Here is a 20049-nt window from a genome sequence, read left to right as displayed (position 1 = left end):
AGCACAATGAAATGCAAATGGGTAAGTAATAAATCAGGTGGAAGGGTCACAGATGTTGAAGGTAATCTAGATTTTTTGCAAGGATTCTCTGAGGAGAGGAAGAGTAGAATTTTGTGCTTGTGAAAGGTGCAGGAATATGGCTCAAGCCTCAGAGGCTTAGACCAGACCCCCCAAATGCATAGATCTGTGCCTTAATGTGTATGTAAAGTGTGTCCTTAGGAGCATTTAATTCTCATTGTTTTCTTGCTATCACTTTGAGCTGCTGGTGATGGCCTTGCAATGCCAGCGCTCACTCCCTTGGCACAGTAGCACAGGCCACCAAATGTCCTTTGTCCTGTGTTGTCCTGTCACAGCCAGGTATACATTGCTGCAGCTTCTGTAAAAAACACAGGCTCAAGGTAAAAGGCTTGGCTGGACTTTCAAAGGCAGAAGCTTGAACTTGGAACTGTGCTGTTGGCATGGTCTGTGCAAGCACACTTTGATGGTTTTATTTTTCTTTAGATGGAGAGCAACAGCACACCAGAACCAAAGGAAAACTGGGAAGAGAACTGCCATCAGAATGGCCTTTCTCTCCCTTTGCCAGAGGAGGGGGAAAACCTCTCCCATTCATTGGAAGCAGAACACAGGTGAGTAAATGGCAGAATAAAGTGTCTGGAGTAAAGGAGGATGAATCCTTGTCTGTGTGAGGAGAAGGAAATTATTTTGAAGAAAGCTCTCTTCTTGAGAAGCAGCAGTAGCTGTGTGTGTACGGAGAAGGAGGTGTGTGGGTTTTGTGACTAGTGCTGGAGTGGGTGGGGTCTTATTGAAAGTAAAACAGGATACCAATGACAGGTGAGCCAAGGCTTTACCAAGGTCTGTAATTAAATTCCAGTGCTTCTTTAATGCCACATCCCCATGTGTTAATGCTGCCTAGAGATACTTACCTGCCCACACCGGGAGTCAGCATGAACCAAGGGTGATTCTGGTTAATTTGCAAGCAGGTGTCCTAAATGTAATGGTTTGAAGACACACACCACACTTTGTTTGCATTTAGAATACTCTTGTGCTGCTTTACATGCTGTAAAAGTGGAGGAGAGTTAAGAAAATATTTACCTGGTATCTCAGGCTGTATCTCAGTCAGTGAATAAGCAGTGTGAGCATCTGGTGCAAGCAGATAGTAAGGTTTAGGAGATTCTGGGCTGTGATACTGGTTTGGTTGCCTCATGTCCTCCTTCAGTGTCCTTGAGTTAGAATTTCAAATCCCTGCCTTCCACCAGGCTGGTTATGTACCCATTGTACAGGGCTGCTGATGGTTAAATATTTGTAGAAGACATTGAAAAATGGTGGGTAAACACAAAGGATTGTTGAAGTGATCTGTGATAGAGAAGATTCCCTGGTGAATTTGGAGTGATTTACTACAAAATCTTTTTTTTCATGCAGAAAGTGTTCCTTCCTTTGCCATTGTTCCCTTGCTTTAGTTCCCATGCCCCTTTTATTTTCTCCACAATCAGGTTATTGAAAGAAATGGGATGGCAGGAATATCCTGAAAATGATGAAAACTACCTTCCCCTCACGGAGGATGAGCTCAAAGAGTTCCAGATTAAATCAGAGCAGGTATGTTTACAGCTCTTCCTACTTGTGACTGCTCTTCTCCCTCTCCTTTCTCAAGGGCTTTTTCTCAAGGGTGTTCAAAAGGACCAAGCATTTAAACGAGACAGTAGTAGAATGAATGATTTGCATTATCCGTGTGTGTATACCCAGTTAGATGTGGCATTCATTCCAGAGGGTTGGTGACAGTTACTCTCCACACTTCTGCTTGTTTTAAAACTTACTGTCATTCCTACAGCGAAGAAGAAATGGATTTGGGAAGAATGGATTTCTTCAGGGCCGTGGCTCCAGCCTGTTGTTCCACTGGGGAAGCACTTTTAAGACAAAGATTGAGGACTCAGACACGGAAACAAGTAGCAGCGAAACGTCAGATGACGATGCCTGAAACTGGGCACAATAAAATTAAAATAAATAAAACCAACCCAATAAACTCAGTTCATAGTTCAACACGTGTTTGGGGTTGTATAAACTAAACAGAGTTTATTCTGTCTCCAGTCTGTTCAGTTTTTTCTTTTGTTGTTGATACTTCATGCACAAGGGAAATAATTGTATCCCAAAGAAGAGAGAAATTGGCTTCTTTAGCTTTTTCTTTTGGTTTTGCCCTAATGCTTACTAGAAGTTTGTGCAGCTAGCAAATTTTGACAAAAATCCCTTGTGGGGCAGTGCACAAGTTCAGTTGTGTGAGCAGGACACAAGTGGCTGACTGATCTCTGCAACAACAAGCTTCTAACAGTACCGCGCATTGCCCAGCGCGCGGTAACGGTGTGCTAAAACAATCATTGTCGATGACAAAATGGCTTTTGAAGTTCTAATTATGTTAAATTAATGCTAATAACATGAATATTTTATTTTATTTTATTTTTTTTGGCGGCTCGGGGAGCTTCATCACTTAACCAGGCGTTTGTGGTTTTCTTTTTTTTTTTTTTTTTTTTGGGTACAGCTGTAAAATATTTGGATATAGGAATTGTTTGTGTTCTTCTTCTTGCAGCCTTGATATTCAGGGTGGATTGTAAAATATAAATTTTTTGTGAGATTTCAAAGATTAAGATTATTTTGATAACATTATTTACAGATTTTAAAAAGTGACTATCACATTGAGTCTGTATGAGGGGGAAAAACTACTGCATCAAAAATAACTAACTTGGAATAAATATTTTGCATCAGTTTGCCAATTCTAATTGTCTTTCTTATGTAAGGAGAGCTTTCCTCTAAGGGACCTGCAACTTTGGGGGTTCAGTAGCACTGGGGATAAACAGTTTCTTCTCCCGCTCTATTTTTCCACTTGGCAAACATTGCTGTAGTGCTCAGACTGCAGGAGCTGAACTCTTCCTTTAAGAAGGGAGAGGGAGAACAATGCTGAGATGACAGTCCATGTTTGGGGATTCTTTTTAAAGAAAATAATTCAAAATTATCTTCTACTAAAGCAGTTTGCTTTTTTTTCCGCTTCATACAAAATGATGAAGCTCGACCGGTCGGTGTCACTTGTTCCTAGTGCAATGCTGCTGTTTATGTTCACAACGTGGCAAGGGAATGTCTGAATCCAAAGCTGTTTTCATTGAAATCTTTTTTAAAAATTCATGAAAACATTTCTATTAGATTAAAAAGAATTTTACAAACAACTCAGTTGTGGCCTAAGCTATTTTAGTGTCTGGTGTAAGTTCAGCTTGTGCACAAAGGTTTTGGATTGGATAGTGTTCTGGGGTTGTGTAGTGTTTGCAGGGGGGTTGGACAGAGTCACACAAAACTTGGTGTTGCTGACCTGAGGGGTTCTGTCCCAAGGTTGTGCCTGTGTGTTCTTAATCCACCCCTGGCCAGGCAGGGAGGACAGAGGTGTAAGAAAATGATCATGTTTAGCCCTGAGTCTTTGCATCTGGATTCAAGGGTGCATGCTCAGCATTATCAGGTGTAACGCTGCTACCTGTGCCTGCAGCTCCTGCTGGCTCTGTGGTGAACCCCAGAGGAGAGGGGCAGTGGGGCATTTCTTCATCCCTGTGCTCTGGAAACCAGGGTCCAGGGGCTGAGACCAGTTGGGGGAGTGCTGGAGCTCCTGTAAGACTTGGCTTAAACCACCTTGTCCTTTCTGAATATTCAAACACTGCTTTTGTTTGGAAGAGTCTATCCATTTTTAAAAAGTATAACTTCTACATCCATTTAAACCAAGTTATGCAGACCTGTGTGCACTCATCTCAAGAAATGGGGTAAATATAAAAACCCCTTCACCTCAGATCTGTGCTGATAGCCACTTGGAATGGGGGAATTGGATTGCTGAGCACTGTGGAGTGGGACCAGCCTGCTCTGGGACAGCACGACCTGTCCTGTGTGTGCCAGTTGCTCCTTGTGCTTCATACCAGATGTTGTACCCTGACCCTGCTGTGGGCTGTGCTGGGTTTAAACATCAATGAAACTTTGCAAGTGGCAGTGGCAGCCACTGGGTGAGCCTGGTGGGGCAAGTCTGCATCCATCAAATAGCAGCTTTTTCCTGAGAAAATCATGATTCCTCATGGGTACCACTGGCAGTGAGGTGAGGGGAAAAGGGACTTGGCAAGTGGAGCTGAGGTGGGTGCAAGGATGGAATGCAGGGAGCTTTTTTGGAACAAGGGCAGGGCCTGGACACCTGTGGCAAGAAGGGGTTTCACCTCTGTTGGAGGTTACCCCTTATCTGAAAGTCTGCTAAGGAGCAGCTAAGTGGGAGCTGCTGCAATGTGGGCAAGGGACATTCCTGTACAGTCCCAGGGCCAGCACGCCTGGCAGCGAGCACTTTGTAACCACGGAGGGACACGGGGCAGCGGGGCCTCCCTCCTCTTGTTTTCTGTGGATTGCTCAGGTGGCTCGGTGACCTTTTTTTCCCCATTCCAGAGCCCGTGGTAAAAAGTGGGAATGTCCAGGGCTGGCTGGAGGTGCGGCCTTCTCTGCCCAGCTCGGCTTCCAGCATAGCAACAGTGGCTTCAAACACTGCAGGCACCGCTGCCAGCCGGTCTGTGCACACTTCCAGCCCGTCCCAGGGTGCCAGCCCCGCGGGGGGACCTCTCTCCCTTGTCCCGAGTGACCCCACCCGCTCTGCTTTCCAGGGTGTCGGACATGGGGGCCTTCCTCTGCCCCCGCTGCCGCTTGGCGTTCCGATCCCGGCCGCTGCTGCGGCTGCACCTGGAGAAGCTGTGCCTCGGGCCCCCGGCACCCGGCAGCTCCTGCCTCCATGGGGGGAACCCTCTGCCTGCGGAGGGAGCACAGGGCACGGCAAGGAAACCACAGGACATCTCGGTAGTGTGGGGCTGGGTCTGGCACAGAATGGGGACGGGACAGGTGTTGGGCTGGGAAACAGGGTATCATATCCTGGACCCAGCTTGGTCTGAGCTGGGGTGGGCCTCCATCCTGCCATGCCTGCACCACACAGGCAGCCCTTGGTGCTTATTTTGCCAAAAGCAGAATAGTATATTATTAAGTGAGGGCGGGCATTGGGGGAGGATGGGGATGTCACCCTTTTCTTCCCTCTGTGTCTGCGAGGTCCCCCAAAATATGGACGTGTCCCAAAATATGGACGATGCTGAGCCACTCCATCACTTTATGCTTCGCGGGGTCCCACCAGCTGTGCGGGGACAGCGGGGAGCAGGGCGGGGAGCTCCCCTGGGGGATGTGCTCACCCCCCGTGAGAGAGCCCTGCTCCGCACGGCCGACCCCGCTTCAGGGAGGCTGCCAGTGGAGGTACGGTGAATCTGCAGTGCCAGGGTGGGCACCAGCAGCCCTACGGCTCCCCGGGACTGGGGCACCAGCCCTTCCTTCCCGGTGAGCCCCGTGTGCCGCAGGAAGAGCCCCCCCGGCAGCCGCTCCCGCTGCAGGGGCCCCGGCAGCCGCCGCAGGAGCTGCTGGAAGCCCACGAACGCCAGGTGGCCGCGATCCGGGCCCGGACCCAGCAGCTGGAGCGGCAGAGAGAGGGTAGGCGCTGGCGGCGCTCCTGAGGCAATGGGGATGCAGTAACCCCCGGGAGTGGGGCTGTGGGGCCGTGCTGAGCCCCGGCCCTCACTGTCTGTCAGGGCTGTGCCAGCGCCTGGCGACGCTGGAGGCCAGGGCACCTCTGGGCCCCCAGCCCGAGCAGGGGGAGCTGGAGCCGAGCCAAGGCCCGCGGGACCAGGCGGGACAGGTCCGAACAGCAGAGCACAGGTGAGCCCTGGCCCTGTGGGGTGCTCTCCATCGAGGCTCCGTTGGCTCCCTCAGCCCCCGTCTCCTCCCCAGAGCCACGCTCCGCCTCGACACCCTCCTGCCGCCCGCGGGGCCGCTGGCGGCCGAGGCCAGGTGAGAGATGGCGGTCTGAGGGCAATGCCGGCTCCGACCGAGCGCCCGGCCGAGCCCTGGCCGTGGCTGATCCGGGGCTCCGGCAGGGCGCTGCGACTGTCCTACCTGCGCTCCGGGGGACACGACCCCGCCGTCCTGGACCAGCTCCTCCACCTCCAGCTGGAGGCCACGGCGCTGGAGAAAGGAACCGCGGGGCTGCGCGGGGGCAGGCGGATAGGTAAGCGCCAGCAGCAGGCCCAGGCCTGTCCCCCCACAGGGACAGTGGCCCCACAGCAGGCACCTGAGGCACCCCCGGCTGTGCCAGCAGAGCCCCCCAGCCCTGGCACACACGGTCTGGATGCGGCGCTGCTGGCCGTGGAGCTGGAGAACCGGCGCCTGGAAGATGAACTGCTGGCGCTGAAGGTCAGAAGGGAGAGGAGAGCAGACGCTGGTAGGTGATGGGTCCGGCTGCCTCTGCAGCTGCAGCATCAGAGCCCTTGGCTGGGCATGGCTCCTGGAAATACTGGCAACATTGGGAGCTGTAGCTCTGGGAGGGTTCTCTGCAGTGAGCAGGGAGAGTCCCAGTCTCTGGACTGAACGTGGGCCTGGTGAGATGCCAGGAAAATTGCTGCTGTAAAGCCCACGGTGACCAAATCCTGTTGCCCAGGCTCACGGGCAGCCCAGCGGCACACAGAGGAACTGGCCCAGCTCCAGGCACAGGTGGGAATGCTGCGATGCCACGCGGAGCAGATGAGGCCATGGCTGCACGCCCCTGTCTTCCCACACCCTATAGCTCCCCCACTGCCACCAGCCCTGGCTGTGCCAGGACTTCTCATGGTAAGAGCCTCAGCCCAGGGCAATTTCCAGCTCTCCAAGGAGGGGAGTTTGGATTGGGCTTCCAGCTGGATGGGATGATGGGTGTGGAGGTACAAGCTTGGGGGCATTTGGGAACAGCTCCCTTTGCTGCACTCGGGGATAGAGCCATTGGGGCAGCAGGTGAGTCCCCACCAGTGCTGGACCAGGGGTGTGACTTGCTCTGCACACCCAGTGGCACATATGAAAGGCCAGGCAGCTCCCACCCTGCCAGGACACTCCTCCCCTTGACATCAATTTTTTTCCTTTCCAGGAGCCCCCGGGGCCAGCACTGGGGCCTGGCAGGCCCACAGGCCACGTGCCCCCTGGCCTCCCCCTCACCCCGTTTGTGGCCCTGGAGGACCCTCCTCCTGCTCAGGAGCCCTCAGCACAGGACAGGGCAGCCCAAAGGTGAACCAGAAATAGGCCATGGCCCCACTGGACTGCCTTGCCACCCCCTCCACCACCACCTTCAGCAGCAAAATGGGGCTTCAGTAACTGTTAGGTTGATGAAGGGATGGCAAAACCTGTGTTTGAGCTGCAGAGATGAGTTTAGGCACCAGCTGTGCAGCTGATACCAGGATCCCACAGTGCACCCCAGGGTACAACTGTACAGATCACTGCTGGGACCAAAGAGGCTCCAGGCATTTGAGCAGGAAAGGACAGGCAAATCCCCAAGCCAGCAGCAAACTGAGTTACAAAACTCAGCGTCCACCTCAGGAGGGAGCCCACACCCAGAGTGGTTCAACCACTCCAGCTCACAATGTGGTTTGAGGACAGGCAGAGGGCACAGAGGGGCACAATAAATTCCCTGCCCTCAGATACATCCCCATATGCAGCCCTCTCTCTGTAAGGAAAGCCCAGCCCAGGGCATGCACAGCTCAGCCCTGGGAACCAGCAAAAGCCACAGCCATCTTTCCAAAGCATCAGAGGCTCTGTGATACATGTTTAATAAAAGGCTTCAGCTCATTGCCCTTCACTTCTTGGCCTTTTCTTATACACACACATCCCAGGGCAGGGTCCAGCCCCAGCTGGGCACTCAGGCTGGCTCAAGGGACAGCCATGTCCCTGCCTTGAACCATCAACATCTGCTCCTGCACCCCCTCCAGGGTGCAAAGTGGACATTGAGCAGAGATAAATATACACAGCAACCAAGGCCAGGATGTTGCAAAGCTCTTTATCAGCCTTCCCCACAATCTTCAGGCTGCTCAAAGCTGAGGGAGGCACTATCAGAACCCACTTCAGGCTCAGCCTTGAATAAACAAAACACAGCCCCAGCTGTGACAAGGCCCCAGCAGAAGGAAAAAAGGTCAGATCCCTGGACAACACAGTGAAGGTCAGGAAATGCTCTCCTCCTTCTCCCTGCAGCAGCCAGCCCTGCCTGGCCCATTCAACCCTCTGCTCCTCCTAAGGAGGCAGGTGTGAGTGGAAATGCTGAAGCTAAAGGGAGCATGAGCCCAGCAGTGGGCCAGGGCTGAGACCTGCAGCCCAGGGGGAAACCCAGGAGCACAGGCCGGAACCTGTCACAGGAGGAAGGTCAAGACAGGGATCATTTGCATACAATCTTTATTGAAGTCATACAAAAGTTGCCAAAAAGTGAAAAAATACACTATATACAAAACCATTTTCCTTGTAAGGAGAGGAGTGTCCAAGGTTAAAGAATCATTATCATACTGTGCTTTCAACTGCAGCCCCTGATTCTGCTTGTGGCCTTTTCTCTGTCTAGAAGAGAAGATAAGGGTTTGTTTTTAAAAGACAAGACACAGTCTTACAGCACCAACTCATGCAGCAGCCCAAGGGTTCTGAAATTTGAAGACTTAACTATGTGAGCTTTGCCAGCCTCCAAAGCCCAACACTACCCTAAAGCATTGACAATAACAAGTGCAGCCCAGGGATAAGTAATCAAACCCAGGAACCTTAAAAATTAGGGGAAGACCCTGTGCTGGAGTTGAGCCCAGCAAAAAAACACCCAGAACCCATCTCTGTCCCGCCCCACAGGTGACAAGGCTCCACAGCTGGGTCTGTCCAGCCTACACAAGGTCAGAACCACAGCACAACATGCAGCCTGCCCACTAGGAATCTTCATCTCATCCGGGAAACCTTGTGAAAGACAGTAGGCAATAAAACCAGGACATTACCAGGCACAGAACCATCCCTGAACAGAGGGGGGAGAAATAAAATAAAAAGCACAGCCCAGACTCCTGGCTCAGCTGCCCACCTCCTCTTCCATTTTTTCCACAATCTCATTTCCGCTGGGGACAGGGTCCCCACCACCACCATTGACAGCTGGTTCTGGTTTAGATTTCTTGGCTTCATTGTCTCCTTGATGAGTCTCCTCCTCTGGTTTCCTCTGAAGACAAAATTGTTTATAATCTCCACTAAGTGCAAATCAAAGCTTAAATACTGTTGAAAAGTTTAGCATTAGATGTCACTGCACATCATCTACCCAACCTCTACTTGCCAGGCTAAGGCCAGACTCCCCACTTTGAGGCTCTGACACCAAGGTCTCAACCACAGTGACACTTTGAGTGCCAAGATCTCCAGAGCTGAGCTATCCTTAATTAAAGTCTGGCAAGGAAAGATGCAAGCACAGCCTGTAACGGTTCCAGGGTAGCTATGGGCATCTACAACATTTGAAATCATCTAAAGCAGCTCCCATTCACTCCAGGCACACCTGAACTGACAGGCCAATGGAACAGAGGCAACATAAAACTGAATATCCCCTATAAGATCTTAGTTTTTATCAGCAAACACTTCATAACACTTAAAGGAACCAAGTTCTCAATATCTCTCTATGAGATAGCTTATCATTACCACCAGTGGCTTTATTATTTATTAAGTCCAAGTCTCAATTTCCTTTTGGAAAAAGGGAACTCAGCCCAGCCTGGTTGCCTGCCTCTTCCTTGGCATCTGCAGGTGACCCTGCTGCTCTTGAGAGTCCTCAGTAGAGGAAGTTCCTGTTCAGGGAACACCTGCAGGAGGCAGGAGCCACACAACTGGGTCACATTTACATCAGTGTGGGTCGGGCAGGGTGCTGCACCTAAGAATGGTCTCCTGGAGGCCAGATGGTGCCCAGACTGATTGGTTCCCAGTGGAAAGGAGTTTCATACACTGCTGGTTTTACTTTAGGAGTGTTTTCCCATTATACAACTAAGTGAAGAAAAGATACTATTAAGACAAATCAAATTACACAGAGCAAGCCAGTGGTACTTCAGCAAACTTGTTTAACAAGTCATTTCTGGACTCACCTTTTTCCTGACTAGATGAGAGATGTCTGTTACACACTGAGATGCACCACCAGCTCCTTTCCTTACTGGAATCTGTTACAAGACAGATATTGACACATAAGCAAATGCAACCAGTAATCCTTAGAATAGACAAGAATTAGTAACATTCATTTCAGATTAACTTACTGTGGACACAGAACCACTGTCTTCACTTTGTGCAAAGCCAGATGTAGTTCCAACCTTAAGAAAAGCAGAAAAAACAGACCATGGCAGATGATACATGTGAACTTAGTGAGATACAGAAAGCCCAAGACCTTCCTCCCAACACTGGATTCTGCACAGGACAGATGCAAGGTGCGCATTTGCCTGACCCATTATTTACAGCCCTGATACATTAAATGCCACAGAAGCCTATCAAATTCCTGTTTAGTTTGGAACAATTAGTATCAGGGCTCATAGTAAATATCCTCTTTAGATGTCAGCTGCCTCAGTTTCCTTCTCACAAACACAGCCTGGTAACACCTGTGAGCAATCACCAGCACCTGATGAAGTCTGACCTCCTCCCATTACTGATTTACCCTAAGTTCCACTGGCAGAAGAGTTGGGTCAAAAGGAAACCACAGGATACACTCACCAGAGTTGCTTTCAGTCCTAGCTCAGCTACTTTTGCACTCTTCTGTGACTCCTTTGAATCTTCAATCTTCTCTTTAATTTCAGGAAGCAGTCCCTTCAGTTCTTCTATCTCCTTCTCGTCCTCAGGAGACCCAGTGTCTGCCTTCTCTATTCGCTCAGTCAGTATTGCTGGGATGAAACAGTTATCAGAGCAAAACACCTTGAGACAAAGTAACTGTCCAGTTACCAACATGCACAGGCAACTATCTGCTAACAAACAGTTTTAACAATCCTGCGCTTGGCACAGTCTGTCACTGCTTTCAAATAAAATAGGACACAGCAGACGACGAGCACACCTCACTACTTTGCCTTGTGAAAACTCACGAGGCAGCTTCAGCTCCACGTACCCAGTCTCTTGTCTATGACCTCCATGGACTTCCCAAACTGCAGCACAGCCTCGTCAAAGTCGCTGTTGTAGTGGTAGGCCAGGGCGAGCTGGTAGTGGCTCTCAGCCAGCAGCCGGTCGTGAGCCTCCAGGTACTTCTGCTGCAGGGCCAGGCAGGCCTGGAACTCCTCTATTGCCTGTGTGTAGTTTTCTACAGGAGAAAGCCCCAAGGTCTTTACAAACCCCAGTAATTATGCACAGCAGCACCATCTAAACCCTGGTTCAGTCACTCTGTGTTTTGGTACCCATTATACAGTCTGTAAACAGAACCACCACTGAACACAGCAGTGGGCTGCTTTCAGACCTTCAGGTGACAACTCTCCCTCCCCTGAGAGGTTGTCAGGTCAGCTCTTCTGGTTCTCTCATGAGTGCTCTGTCTAATTTCAGCACACAAAACTAAGCAGGCACCAAATCCTCCTGCTTTACCTTCTCCCAGGAACTGAAGTAACTGATCACAACTGCAACATGGATCTGGAGCTAAGGACAGTGCCACCTTCCTGCCAAGCTCTCCCCAAATGTGCTCTAGTGATGTAAGACACATCCCTTGTTCTGTAGCCCTGCTCCAGAAACCTGCTGGATTATTTCCAATGCCTGCCCCAGAGAAAGCATATATTTGGATTTAACAACATTGAAATACCTTTTCAAACGAAAGACAAGCAAGACATTACAAGACACAAACCTGGGGCTTGCTTCCACTTCTTTTCTCTGCTGTGTAACACAAAAGTCATTCCTGACTACAACCTAGGAATCGGGAAGGTCTAAGAGTCTACTATTTTTCCATGACAATTTCAGCAAGTCTCTCAAGTTCATAAGCAATCTTTAGTCATTTCAGAAAGGAGAACACAAGGCTGGTTTTGATCTGGCAACACACTGCTTCTTACTGAAACTTTTTTTTCCACTGCTCTGCAAAAGCAGACTATCCTATTTAAGACACCAACCATTACTTCCAAAGCTTCTCACATGGTTATAACTATCATGATCAGCCTGATTTGTTCTCATCCTGACAGCCTTAATTCACATCAGCTCATTTTAAAGCGCAAAATCCAGTGACAAAAAGTAGAACCAAACACTTTGCACACAGAGTACACATTACTTACCAGATTCAATGCTAACTTCTCCTAACTTCAGATGAGCTTGAGCTGCATGGAGCTGAGCTTCTTTTGTTTCTTGCCTACAGCAAGAAGAAAAAAAGTTTTCAAATCCTAATCAGAGCATGCCATGTTCTCTAACTGGCTAGGCCACCATCCAATTTACACTGAGTTTGGCACATATACCCAAATTAGAACTTCAGTCTTTACCTCTTGTAAATGACTTTTGCTAACTCCAGCATGTCCCAGGCTAGCTCAAGATTGCCAATTTCATCCTCCTCACTTTCCTGTAAGGACCAGAAGTGCATGACGGATTAAGTGACTAGATCACATCAAACACCACCACTAAATTCCCAACCAGTATTGTCAAGGAATCAGTTTCTGCCAGAGGTAAACATTTCACCACTAGGAAGGGAAAAAAAAAAAAAAAAAAAAAAAAAAAAAAAAAAAAAAAAAAAAAAAAAAGTAGAAAAGGTTATTGTATCATTGTATCAACCAAGACTTGGCTTGGAGTAAAGAAGTTTCAAGGGAACATGAACTCACATGGTTTTGTGATATGCTTTAATTTTTTTCCAGAAATAACAGGGCACCAAGCACAAGAGCAAGATCTTGGTTAAGGTTCTCTTTAGATGAATCAAATAAAGTTGGCAGTTGAGTGTTTTTTAATGAGCTTTTGAGCTTTGTCAGAATAGTCTGAGAAAGGAACAGACAGTTATCTCAAATGCTTAGTGCCACTCAACAACACTGCAGATTTTTCCAGGCGTTTTGCTGGTTACATCAATGTACATCTCAGGTTTGAAGAGCACCACATTTCTCAAACAATTTCCTATCTTAATCACAGCTTACTGGACCACGAGACTTCAACATGTACAGTAAAACAACCAGACAAGCAGAGAATTAACTGTTCCAAGTAACTCATGACAGGCTGAAACAGCTCTCTCTGCCTGCCCCAGCACCACCAGTCCATGTTAGCTTAGCACACCACAAGCATTTGTGTCAGAGCAGCCGAACAAACCCAAGTTACAGACACAGCTGAGCAAGATGCTACAAAGCAGACTAGACCTAACACTGGCCATTCCTAAGCAATAATGGCTTTCAGATGTATTTTCCTACAAAGAACTATATTAAACACAAATGAGCTTCTAGAAGGACATCAGCATCATATTTAGGCCTAATACTGCATCCTTCCATGAGCACTAGTGTCAGACCTCAGCAATCTCACCTTGTCTTCCACTGTCAATTCATTCTCCTTATCATCTTCAGCTTTATCATTTTCTTTATCTTCCTCTTCAGATTCTTCTGTTTCTAGAAGGCAAGTAGTTGCATGAGGACACCTCTGGTTACTGTGCTTGCTCAACACGGAGTCAGGCAGAATGTTATATCCAACCCTTATCCTTCCAGTGACAGGTTAGAGGTGTGATGCAAGAAGAGCAGACACATTAAAGTCTCAGCATCAGCAGCCATCTTGCTGAAACTGTTCAGCACTGCAGATTAAAGCAGTCCGTAAGTTCAACTTCTTACTATCCACAACAGAAACTTACACAGAATTTAGTTCTCGCAAATCTGTTGTCAGTTCTCACTGAAACCACAAGATCCTATGCAGCTTTAGAGGCACTAGCCAGCTGCTGAACTTCATGCTATGGAAAATAAGTGTTTTCAGCAAGATAGCTGCCAAGCTGCACACAAATTAGTCTGTTTCTGAGTTCATGATCCTCATGTCAGACATTTAAGTGTAAGTATTAATGACCCTCTCCTTGTGTAGTGCTAATTTGACTTTTGACTGTGGAAGAGCATCATATCATCTGTTCTACCAGCAGAAGACATTTTGGAAAAATGTGCAGTGAAGGAATATGGCTAATAACTTCAGAGCACTAGCTGGTTTACAGGCTGAAGTCACACAATTCCTGTATCACAACCTTAGGGTAATTCCAGAACAGGAGCTTGACTGGGGGTGTACTGAGAGCCTGTGAACTCTCTAGTCTAACTCCCAGCACACACCCACCACTGAGAGGGCCAAACCTGCAGACATGAAGACATCTTGTTTAAAGGTAAAACAGAAGAGATGTCAGGATGCTAAGATTTAAATAGTGGGAGGAGTTTGGAATGACACAGCACCAGACCAGGATGTTCCAGAGGGTCCTCATACTCCCAGACTGGGGGCAAAAAGCAGCAGTGTGTGTGCATAAGCAGCTTTTCAGCACTGAGGGTGAGGAGTAGGTTAACTACTCTTAAGTTTATTTTCAGTCATCTTTTCTCCACAGAGACACCTTTTAGGCCACTGCTCCACCACTGAGTGTTCACTATGCTTAGCAGAACAAATCCTTCCAGGGTCCAGAATGGTTTAGTCTGAACATCCACCACTTCTGAAGTAAGGCACTGCCTGTGAAGATGAGTTACTGACAAGCAAAGTTGCAATTACCGTTCATCAATTAACTTGTGCAATAGAAGGCACAGGCCCACTAAGGCCACAAAGTACTGCTGTAGCAAAGGGTGCAAGTCTTGCTGGGTGCAAGTCTTACTTCAACAGAGCCTTGGAAATAGCTATAATAAAGCAGGGAAGCAGAAGGGCACAAGCTGGACACCAAAAGACTGTACTAGAGCACCAATAAGCCTCCAGAAAACCAAGTTTAGATTTTTCCAACTACATTCTCACTAGCAATGACCATCAGAGAAAAACTCAAAGTGTTCCTTTCCTGCATCAGAATTAAATCTACTACTTTATGTGTTCAGCTGTTCTTGTTTTTTCACCATCATTTTAAAATAAAACACAGCTATAACCAGAGGCAATTTGTGCTTCAAGTTATGTGAAGGTTAGTGCAATACACCCAGATGCATGCAAGTGAACATCCATTCAGTATTCTCCACCAGCCTAGCCATTACTTACACATTTCACAGGGCTGTCAGTTTGCTTTCAAGTAAGACTTGCTTTGCAGTTAGTTAAGCGTTAGTCTAGAGAAACTGAGACTATTCACTATTCCTTGAAACTTTACTTGTATGTAAAGTCCTTCAAGAGCCCCTTTACTGTGCCTTTTCCTTATTCTAAGGCAAACAGAAAATTCTGAATGGAACACTTTTTACCCATTGGTTAGCCAAATCCATCAAGTCATCCACCCACAAGCACTTTTCTCCTCTCAGTGTTACCTTCTCCCTCTTCCATCAGGTCATCGTTCTCTTCTTTTTCTACCTTAGCACCTTCACCCTCTTCTATCAGGTCATCTTTCTTTTCCTCTTTCTCTACCTTAGCAGCAACTTCAGCATTTTCTTTCACGTCATTAGGTGGCTCTTTGCCCTCTGTGGACACAGGTTCTTTTGAGGACTCTGTCTCTTTAGATTCTCCTGGTTTCTCTTCTGTAACTGTCTCTACTGGCTCTTGTTTCTCTTCTGCCTTCTTCTGTTCAGTTGCCTCTGCATCCCCTTCTGCAGCTTCTTTCTGTTCCACAGCAGCTGCTGCCTGTGCTTCTGCCTTCTCTTCAGCCTTTTCTTCCACAGCTGTCTCTGCCTGCTCTTCTACAGCCTCTTCCTTCTCCACCGCTGTTTGTTTTTCTGTTGCTTCTGCTGCCTGCTCTCCAGTCTCTCCCTTCTCTTCCACAGCTGCTTCAGCCTCTTCCCCAGCAGCTTTTCCCTCCTTGTCTGACCCTTCTGTCGTTCTCTCCTCCTCAGCTGCCTTCTCTACCTTGTCCTCTTCTGTCTTCTGCTCTTTTTCTACCTCCTCTTCCACAGCTGCCTCCTCTTTCACAGGCACCTGCTTCTGCTCTTCTGAAGTTTCTTTTCCCACAAAAATCTCAGCCTTCTCTTCAGCCTCTTCGGGCTTTGCATCCTTGTCAGCAGCTGCCTCTTTGGGTTTTTCTTCTGTAATCTCTTTCATTTCAACATCCTTTTCTTTGATTTCCTCCTCAGACAGTACTGTAGACTCTTCCGTGGACTTTTTGGCCTCTTCCTTTGCCCCCATGGCGTTATAAACCTGTTCTCTCAACTCCTCCCTTGCTTCTTCTACATGATTGAGGAAGCATAAACATTTCTTCGAGTTTAGTGATAAAGACATTAACGGGCACTGACAACACCACCCTCAAGACCCTCCAGTGTGTTGGTTTGTTACCAAGTTGGATGACATTCCTAAAAGCTTCATTTTCCAAGTACAAGGAACTAGAAGACAACCACATATCTACTTGATCTAAGCAAGTCCCTTCCCCTTCCCCAGACTGCAGCATTGCAAGCGGCCGCTCAAGCAGTGTGCGGTTGTGCAGCGATTTTAGTCACAGCTAAGCAAGAGGTGCCAGTGCTTTAACAGTCTGGATGGACAGGAATTCCTGTACCCTCTCCAGCTGCAGGCAGTACACAATTGCCACTGTTCTTGGGACTTTGTACAGAGACTCTGACCTGTGGGACTACACACACTGTACACTGCTACAAGGTTACAAAGCAGTTGGAGTCAGCGGTGAAGCTTAAGAAAGCAAGTTTGAATGCAGTGTTTCAGGACACAGACACCTGGTGACCCTTTTACACATGCTTTCAGTGACCAGCTCCTTGCAGATGTTTTACATGTTTTGCTCATCTTTAAGCAAGACTAAGAAAAAAAAAAAACAAAACAAAAAACAAACAGAAACAGAGTCCATTCAGACTGCCAAGAGTTTCAATAGAATAATTCAGGCTACCCAAGATACCAATGGACTAAACTTGGATAATTTCAACAAGAAAACACAGCCTGGTGCCTCCATGGCAGGGCAGGCAGCTTTACATACCATCAGTAGCTGGCAAGGCAGAGTCATCTTCTGCTTTTTCTCCTTCCTCTTCCACCTGCACCCCTTCTAAGGCATTTCCCAGCACACCATTTTCCATTCTAAAGGGAATAGGAGTTTGTTATGCCTTGGATCTTTCAGTACCATCACCTGAACTGCACAAGCTGCAATGCCACAGCCCATCCCACCCAGAGCAATCCTGACCATAAAGGAGTGAAATCCTGTTACACCAGACACACTTTTCACCAAATAAACTGTCACTGTACCTTGCCAACTCCAGGAGAGATTTTCCATAATAAAAAAAAGCTTCTGCACACTCATCCGCTGTCTCACCATACTTTTTACCCCTACAAAAATAATAAAGAATTATTTGCCTGAGTCTGCCTTAGATTTTGGATATATGAACTTGAACATTAAGTATTCCTAGACAAAAGGATCACTTTCTTGGATCATTTCCCATTGGTTTACATAAATATTGAATGCTGCTCTCAGTTAGAAATGGTTCCCAAACACCCAACTGAGGAAATTACTCTCTAACCCAAAAAATACCATTCACAGAGTCTGCTCAAGACTAGTGGACAATTTATTAGAAAAAATACCTGTATAATAAACTAGTAAATCTCTTTCCCTCCTTAGGGAATTCTGCTGGTAATGCCTATTACAAAAGCCACCTAAACTGCACACCAACTACAGCAGTGTCCAACTCTTGGGTGACTTTAAATAGTTTGTCCCCTCCTCAGTTGCATTATAAATTATAAACATATTAGATAAAAATCCCAATTTTTCCTGCATAATACATATCAGAACAGCCAAGCTGAAGCCCAAGCCCAGCAAAAAACACACAGAACATTCTACTACTTACAATAAGCTCGCAGCTTCCTGGAATGCATTCACAGCTGCTGGAATATTTCCCATTACCAAGTGCTTCTGTCCCAAACCCAATAGTTTCTTTGATTCTCCATCCACATCCATACTGGAGGAAGAGGAAATAAATCAAATAAAGGATTCTGCTAGTTTTCACAGCAATTTCAGCTTTCAAGACCTAGTCTGCTCTATGGAATAGTGAGTTGTTCATGTTCCAGTGGGTGAAACTACCAGGGTAGGCGGGATTTGTTTGGTTTTGTTTGTGTAAATCTGAAACAACTGATAGCTTCAATAACCAAGGGAACACAGGCAATTTCATCCAATCACTGCAACAAGTATCAGAATCTCCTAAGACAAAGGCTGCTAAAAAAACACTTTAGGAGTTTAACACCAACACACCACAAAACAACAGTTTCAAACTTCAGTGCAACATTAAGAAAAAGAATAAACTCAAGTTAAAACTTTTTATAGCACAACATGGTGCATCTGAGAAGAATGACAGATGCAAGTGTCAGTTTCAACTCAGTGCATCTCACACAGCTTCATTCCCAGAAGGCCCAGGCTCACATCTCAGACTGGGACAAGAGGAGCTGCCCACAGAGGAATACAATATATCACATGCCAGCTGCATACTTGTGTCTCTCTAGCACTAATTAAAAACCCAAAAACTTCAAGAAGCTGGTATTTTCAGTCCCTGAAAGGGCCTTGCTACACTAGATTTGTGCAAACCACTGGTTTTCAGCACCTACATCATGCATGGGATTTAAACTACAAGGCTAAGAACAGATCTGAAGGTTGGCCTTTGTGTTTCATTCAGTAACGTCAGGATTTTGTGTTATTTGAAAACTGACAGTTCCAACTCCCATCTCACCTGTCTGTCTTGTCTGTGGAGGTGGAAGGAGCTGCCAGTTCTTCTTCCATCCTGCAAACAGAAAACCGAATGTTTTTTAAATTCACGTTTAGAACCGGTCACGCATTTCACGGCACAAGCTGAGTTCTCGGGGGTGCGAAACCAGCGCCAGGAGTCTGCATTAGAGGCGCTCCTCCACGCCGAGCGGGCTCAGGCCCCTCAGTTTGGTGTTTATGGTTGGAAGGGCGGCTGTGAGGGGCTCGGCCAGCCCCCGCCCGGCCGGTCCCGCGCAGACAATGGGGCCTTTCCCGCCTTCCGCCGGCCCCGCCCCCCGCCCTTGGCGCCAAACCCCGGCGGCGGCTCCTCACGGGCCGCCGTTCACGTGACGCCCGCCCCCTCCCCCAGCCCGCCCCGCGGCGTCGGCTGCCCCCAACAAAGATGGCGGCGGCCGCGCAGCAGTCACGTGGTGGTTCCGCGCGAGCCGCGCGGGCCCAGCTGGCGCCGGAGGAGCGGGGCGGCGGCACGTACCACCGCCGGCGGGGGGGGGACGGCGGAGGCAGGTACCACAAACGGCGAGAGGGGGACGGCGGAGGCAGGTACCACAAACGGCGAAGAGGAAAGGGGGGGAGGAGGGGGTGCAGCTTCGCCAGCCCGACCAGCACCCCGAGCCCACTCCATTAAGGAAATCCGGCTCACCGCCCCCCTTATCCGCATCCCCTCCGGTACCCTGCGGCTCGAAGGCAACCCCCCTCCCCGACACGCACACACCGTAACCGGGGCCAGCCTGCGCGGCCCTACCTAGTCTGGGAGGCCGGTGCGGGCTCAACGCAGGGGGAAGCGGCGATGGCCGAGGATTGCATAGAAGCTGCTGGAGAGAGGGGCGGCGGCGGCAGAGTGCAGCCCCCTGCCCCTCCGGCTGGCTATATACCCCCGAGGACACGCCCCGGCCCGCCTGGCGGCGCGCGCGCGCCGCGGGGGGACTACCGCTCCCGGCACGCTGTGCGCCCGCGCCGCCGCGGGACGCCGGGGGCGCCGCCGCGCGGGGCGCGCTGGGAAGTGTAGTGCCGGTGAGGGAGGCGGGGTCCCGCGGGGCATGCCGGGAGGTGCAGTCCCGCTCCCTCAGCCCAGCCTTGGGGCGCGGGAGGCTTTGGCACCCCGGCCCGGGATCTGCATCCCCTCCCCGCCTCTTCCAGGCGAGCCAGCCCCGGGCTTTGGCCCAGTTCTCGGAGATGCTCGGCTCTCCCCAGGCACACGAGCAGGCAGGGCTGACTAGGCCGCTGCCCTATCACAGCACAGCCCGGCACCGAGACCTTCAGGCTCTGCTATTTCAAGGTAAAAGTTCTCCAGCTTCAACGCCGCTATGTCCCTCCCCACAGGAACAGGGCGGGGAAGTGTGGGGTTCACAGAGGTACAGCATTAATTTGCTTTTCTTGGGAATTCTCCCAGCCCACTTAGGTACTCTTGCTCAGACAAACAACTAGAGAAAGTTAATTGGGGCCTTGAGATAAGAGGGGGGAAAAAG

At 49.0% G+C, this 20049-nt stretch overlaps 3 protein-coding genes across 5 annotated transcripts in view; 2 read left to right on the top strand and 1 right to left on the bottom strand.

Annotated features, from left to right (window-relative positions):
• The window catches only part of GPBP1L1 (GC-rich promoter binding protein 1 like 1), a 31697-nt gene extending 28938 nt beyond the window's left edge, over positions 1-2759 (top strand). For all 3 annotated transcript variants that reach the window (XM_056496962.1, XM_056496963.1, XM_056496964.1), the window contains exons 10-12: positions 502-626; positions 1491-1593; positions 1826-2759. In XM_056496962.1, the coding sequence (XP_056352937.1) occupies positions 502-626; positions 1491-1593; positions 1826-1972 (375 nt within the window). In that variant the 3' untranslated portion in view covers positions 1973-2759. The remainder of the gene's footprint in view (positions 1-501; positions 627-1490; positions 1594-1825) is intronic.
• A 1236-nt stretch (positions 2760-3995) lies between these two features.
• CCDC17 (coiled-coil domain containing 17) lies at positions 3996-7676 on the top strand. Its single transcript, XM_056497615.1, has 10 exons — positions 3996-4108; positions 4656-4845; positions 5089-5286; positions 5388-5517; positions 5616-5742; positions 5815-5874; positions 5961-6091; positions 6182-6304; positions 6521-6690; positions 6980-7676. The coding sequence occupies exons 2-10, from the start codon at positions 4666-4668 to the stop codon at positions 7118-7120; spliced, it is 1260 nt and encodes a 419-aa protein (XP_056353590.1). The 5' UTR covers positions 3996-4108; positions 4656-4665; the 3' UTR covers positions 7121-7676.
• Positions 7677-8254: 578 nt separating this feature from the next.
• NASP (nuclear autoantigenic sperm protein) lies at positions 8255-19521 on the bottom strand. The gene is made up of 15 exons (XM_056497074.1): positions 19326-19521; positions 18549-18599; positions 17676-17786; positions 17080-17160; positions 16817-16914; positions 15219-16067; positions 13300-13382; positions 12288-12364; positions 12087-12160; positions 10952-11140; positions 10567-10733; positions 10119-10172; positions 9954-10025; positions 8924-9055; positions 8255-8427 (listed from the first exon to the last, which is right to left on the bottom strand). The coding sequence occupies exons 1-15, from the start codon at positions 19385-19387 to the stop codon at positions 8374-8376; spliced, it is 2154 nt and encodes a 717-aa protein (XP_056353049.1). The 5' UTR covers positions 19388-19521; the 3' UTR covers positions 8255-8373.
• Positions 19522-20049: the final 528 nt, after the last annotated feature.

This window comes from Oenanthe melanoleuca, chromosome 8 (genome assembly GCF_029582105.1).
Source record: "Oenanthe melanoleuca isolate GR-GAL-2019-014 chromosome 8, OMel1.0, whole genome shotgun sequence".
NCBI lineage: Eukaryota > Metazoa > Chordata > Aves > Passeriformes > Muscicapidae > Oenanthe > Oenanthe melanoleuca.
The sequence above is the reverse complement of the archived record's forward strand: the minus strand, read 5'-3'. Positions and strand labels throughout refer to the sequence as shown.

Excerpts from the sequence above, each read along its gene's own strand:
- CCDC17 (XM_056497615.1), top strand. The coding sequence starts at position 4,666 with ATGGGGGCCTTCCTCTGCCCCCGCTGCCGCTTGGCGTTCCGATCCCGG. Across the intron at positions 5,875-5,960 it reads CCGCTGGCGGCCGAGGCCAG|GGCGCTGCGACTGTCCTACC; the intron begins GTGAGAGATGGC and ends GGGCTCCGGCAG. Across the intron at positions 6,092-6,181 it reads GCGCGGGGGCAGGCGGATAG|AGCCCCCCAGCCCTGGCACA; the intron begins GTAAGCGCCAGC and ends CTGTGCCAGCAG.
- NASP (XM_056497074.1), bottom strand. The coding sequence starts at position 19,387 with ATGCAATCCTCGGCCATCGCCGCTTCCCCCTGCGTTGAGCCCGCACCG. Across the intron at positions 12,161-12,287 it reads GCAAAAGTCATTTACAAGAG|GCAAGAAACAAAAGAAGCTC; the intron begins GTAAAGACTGAA and ends TTCTTGCTGTAG. Across the intron at positions 10,734-10,951 it reads GGTCATAGACAAGAGACTGG|CAATACTGACTGAGCGAATA; the intron begins GTACGTGGAGCT and ends GTTTCATCCCAG.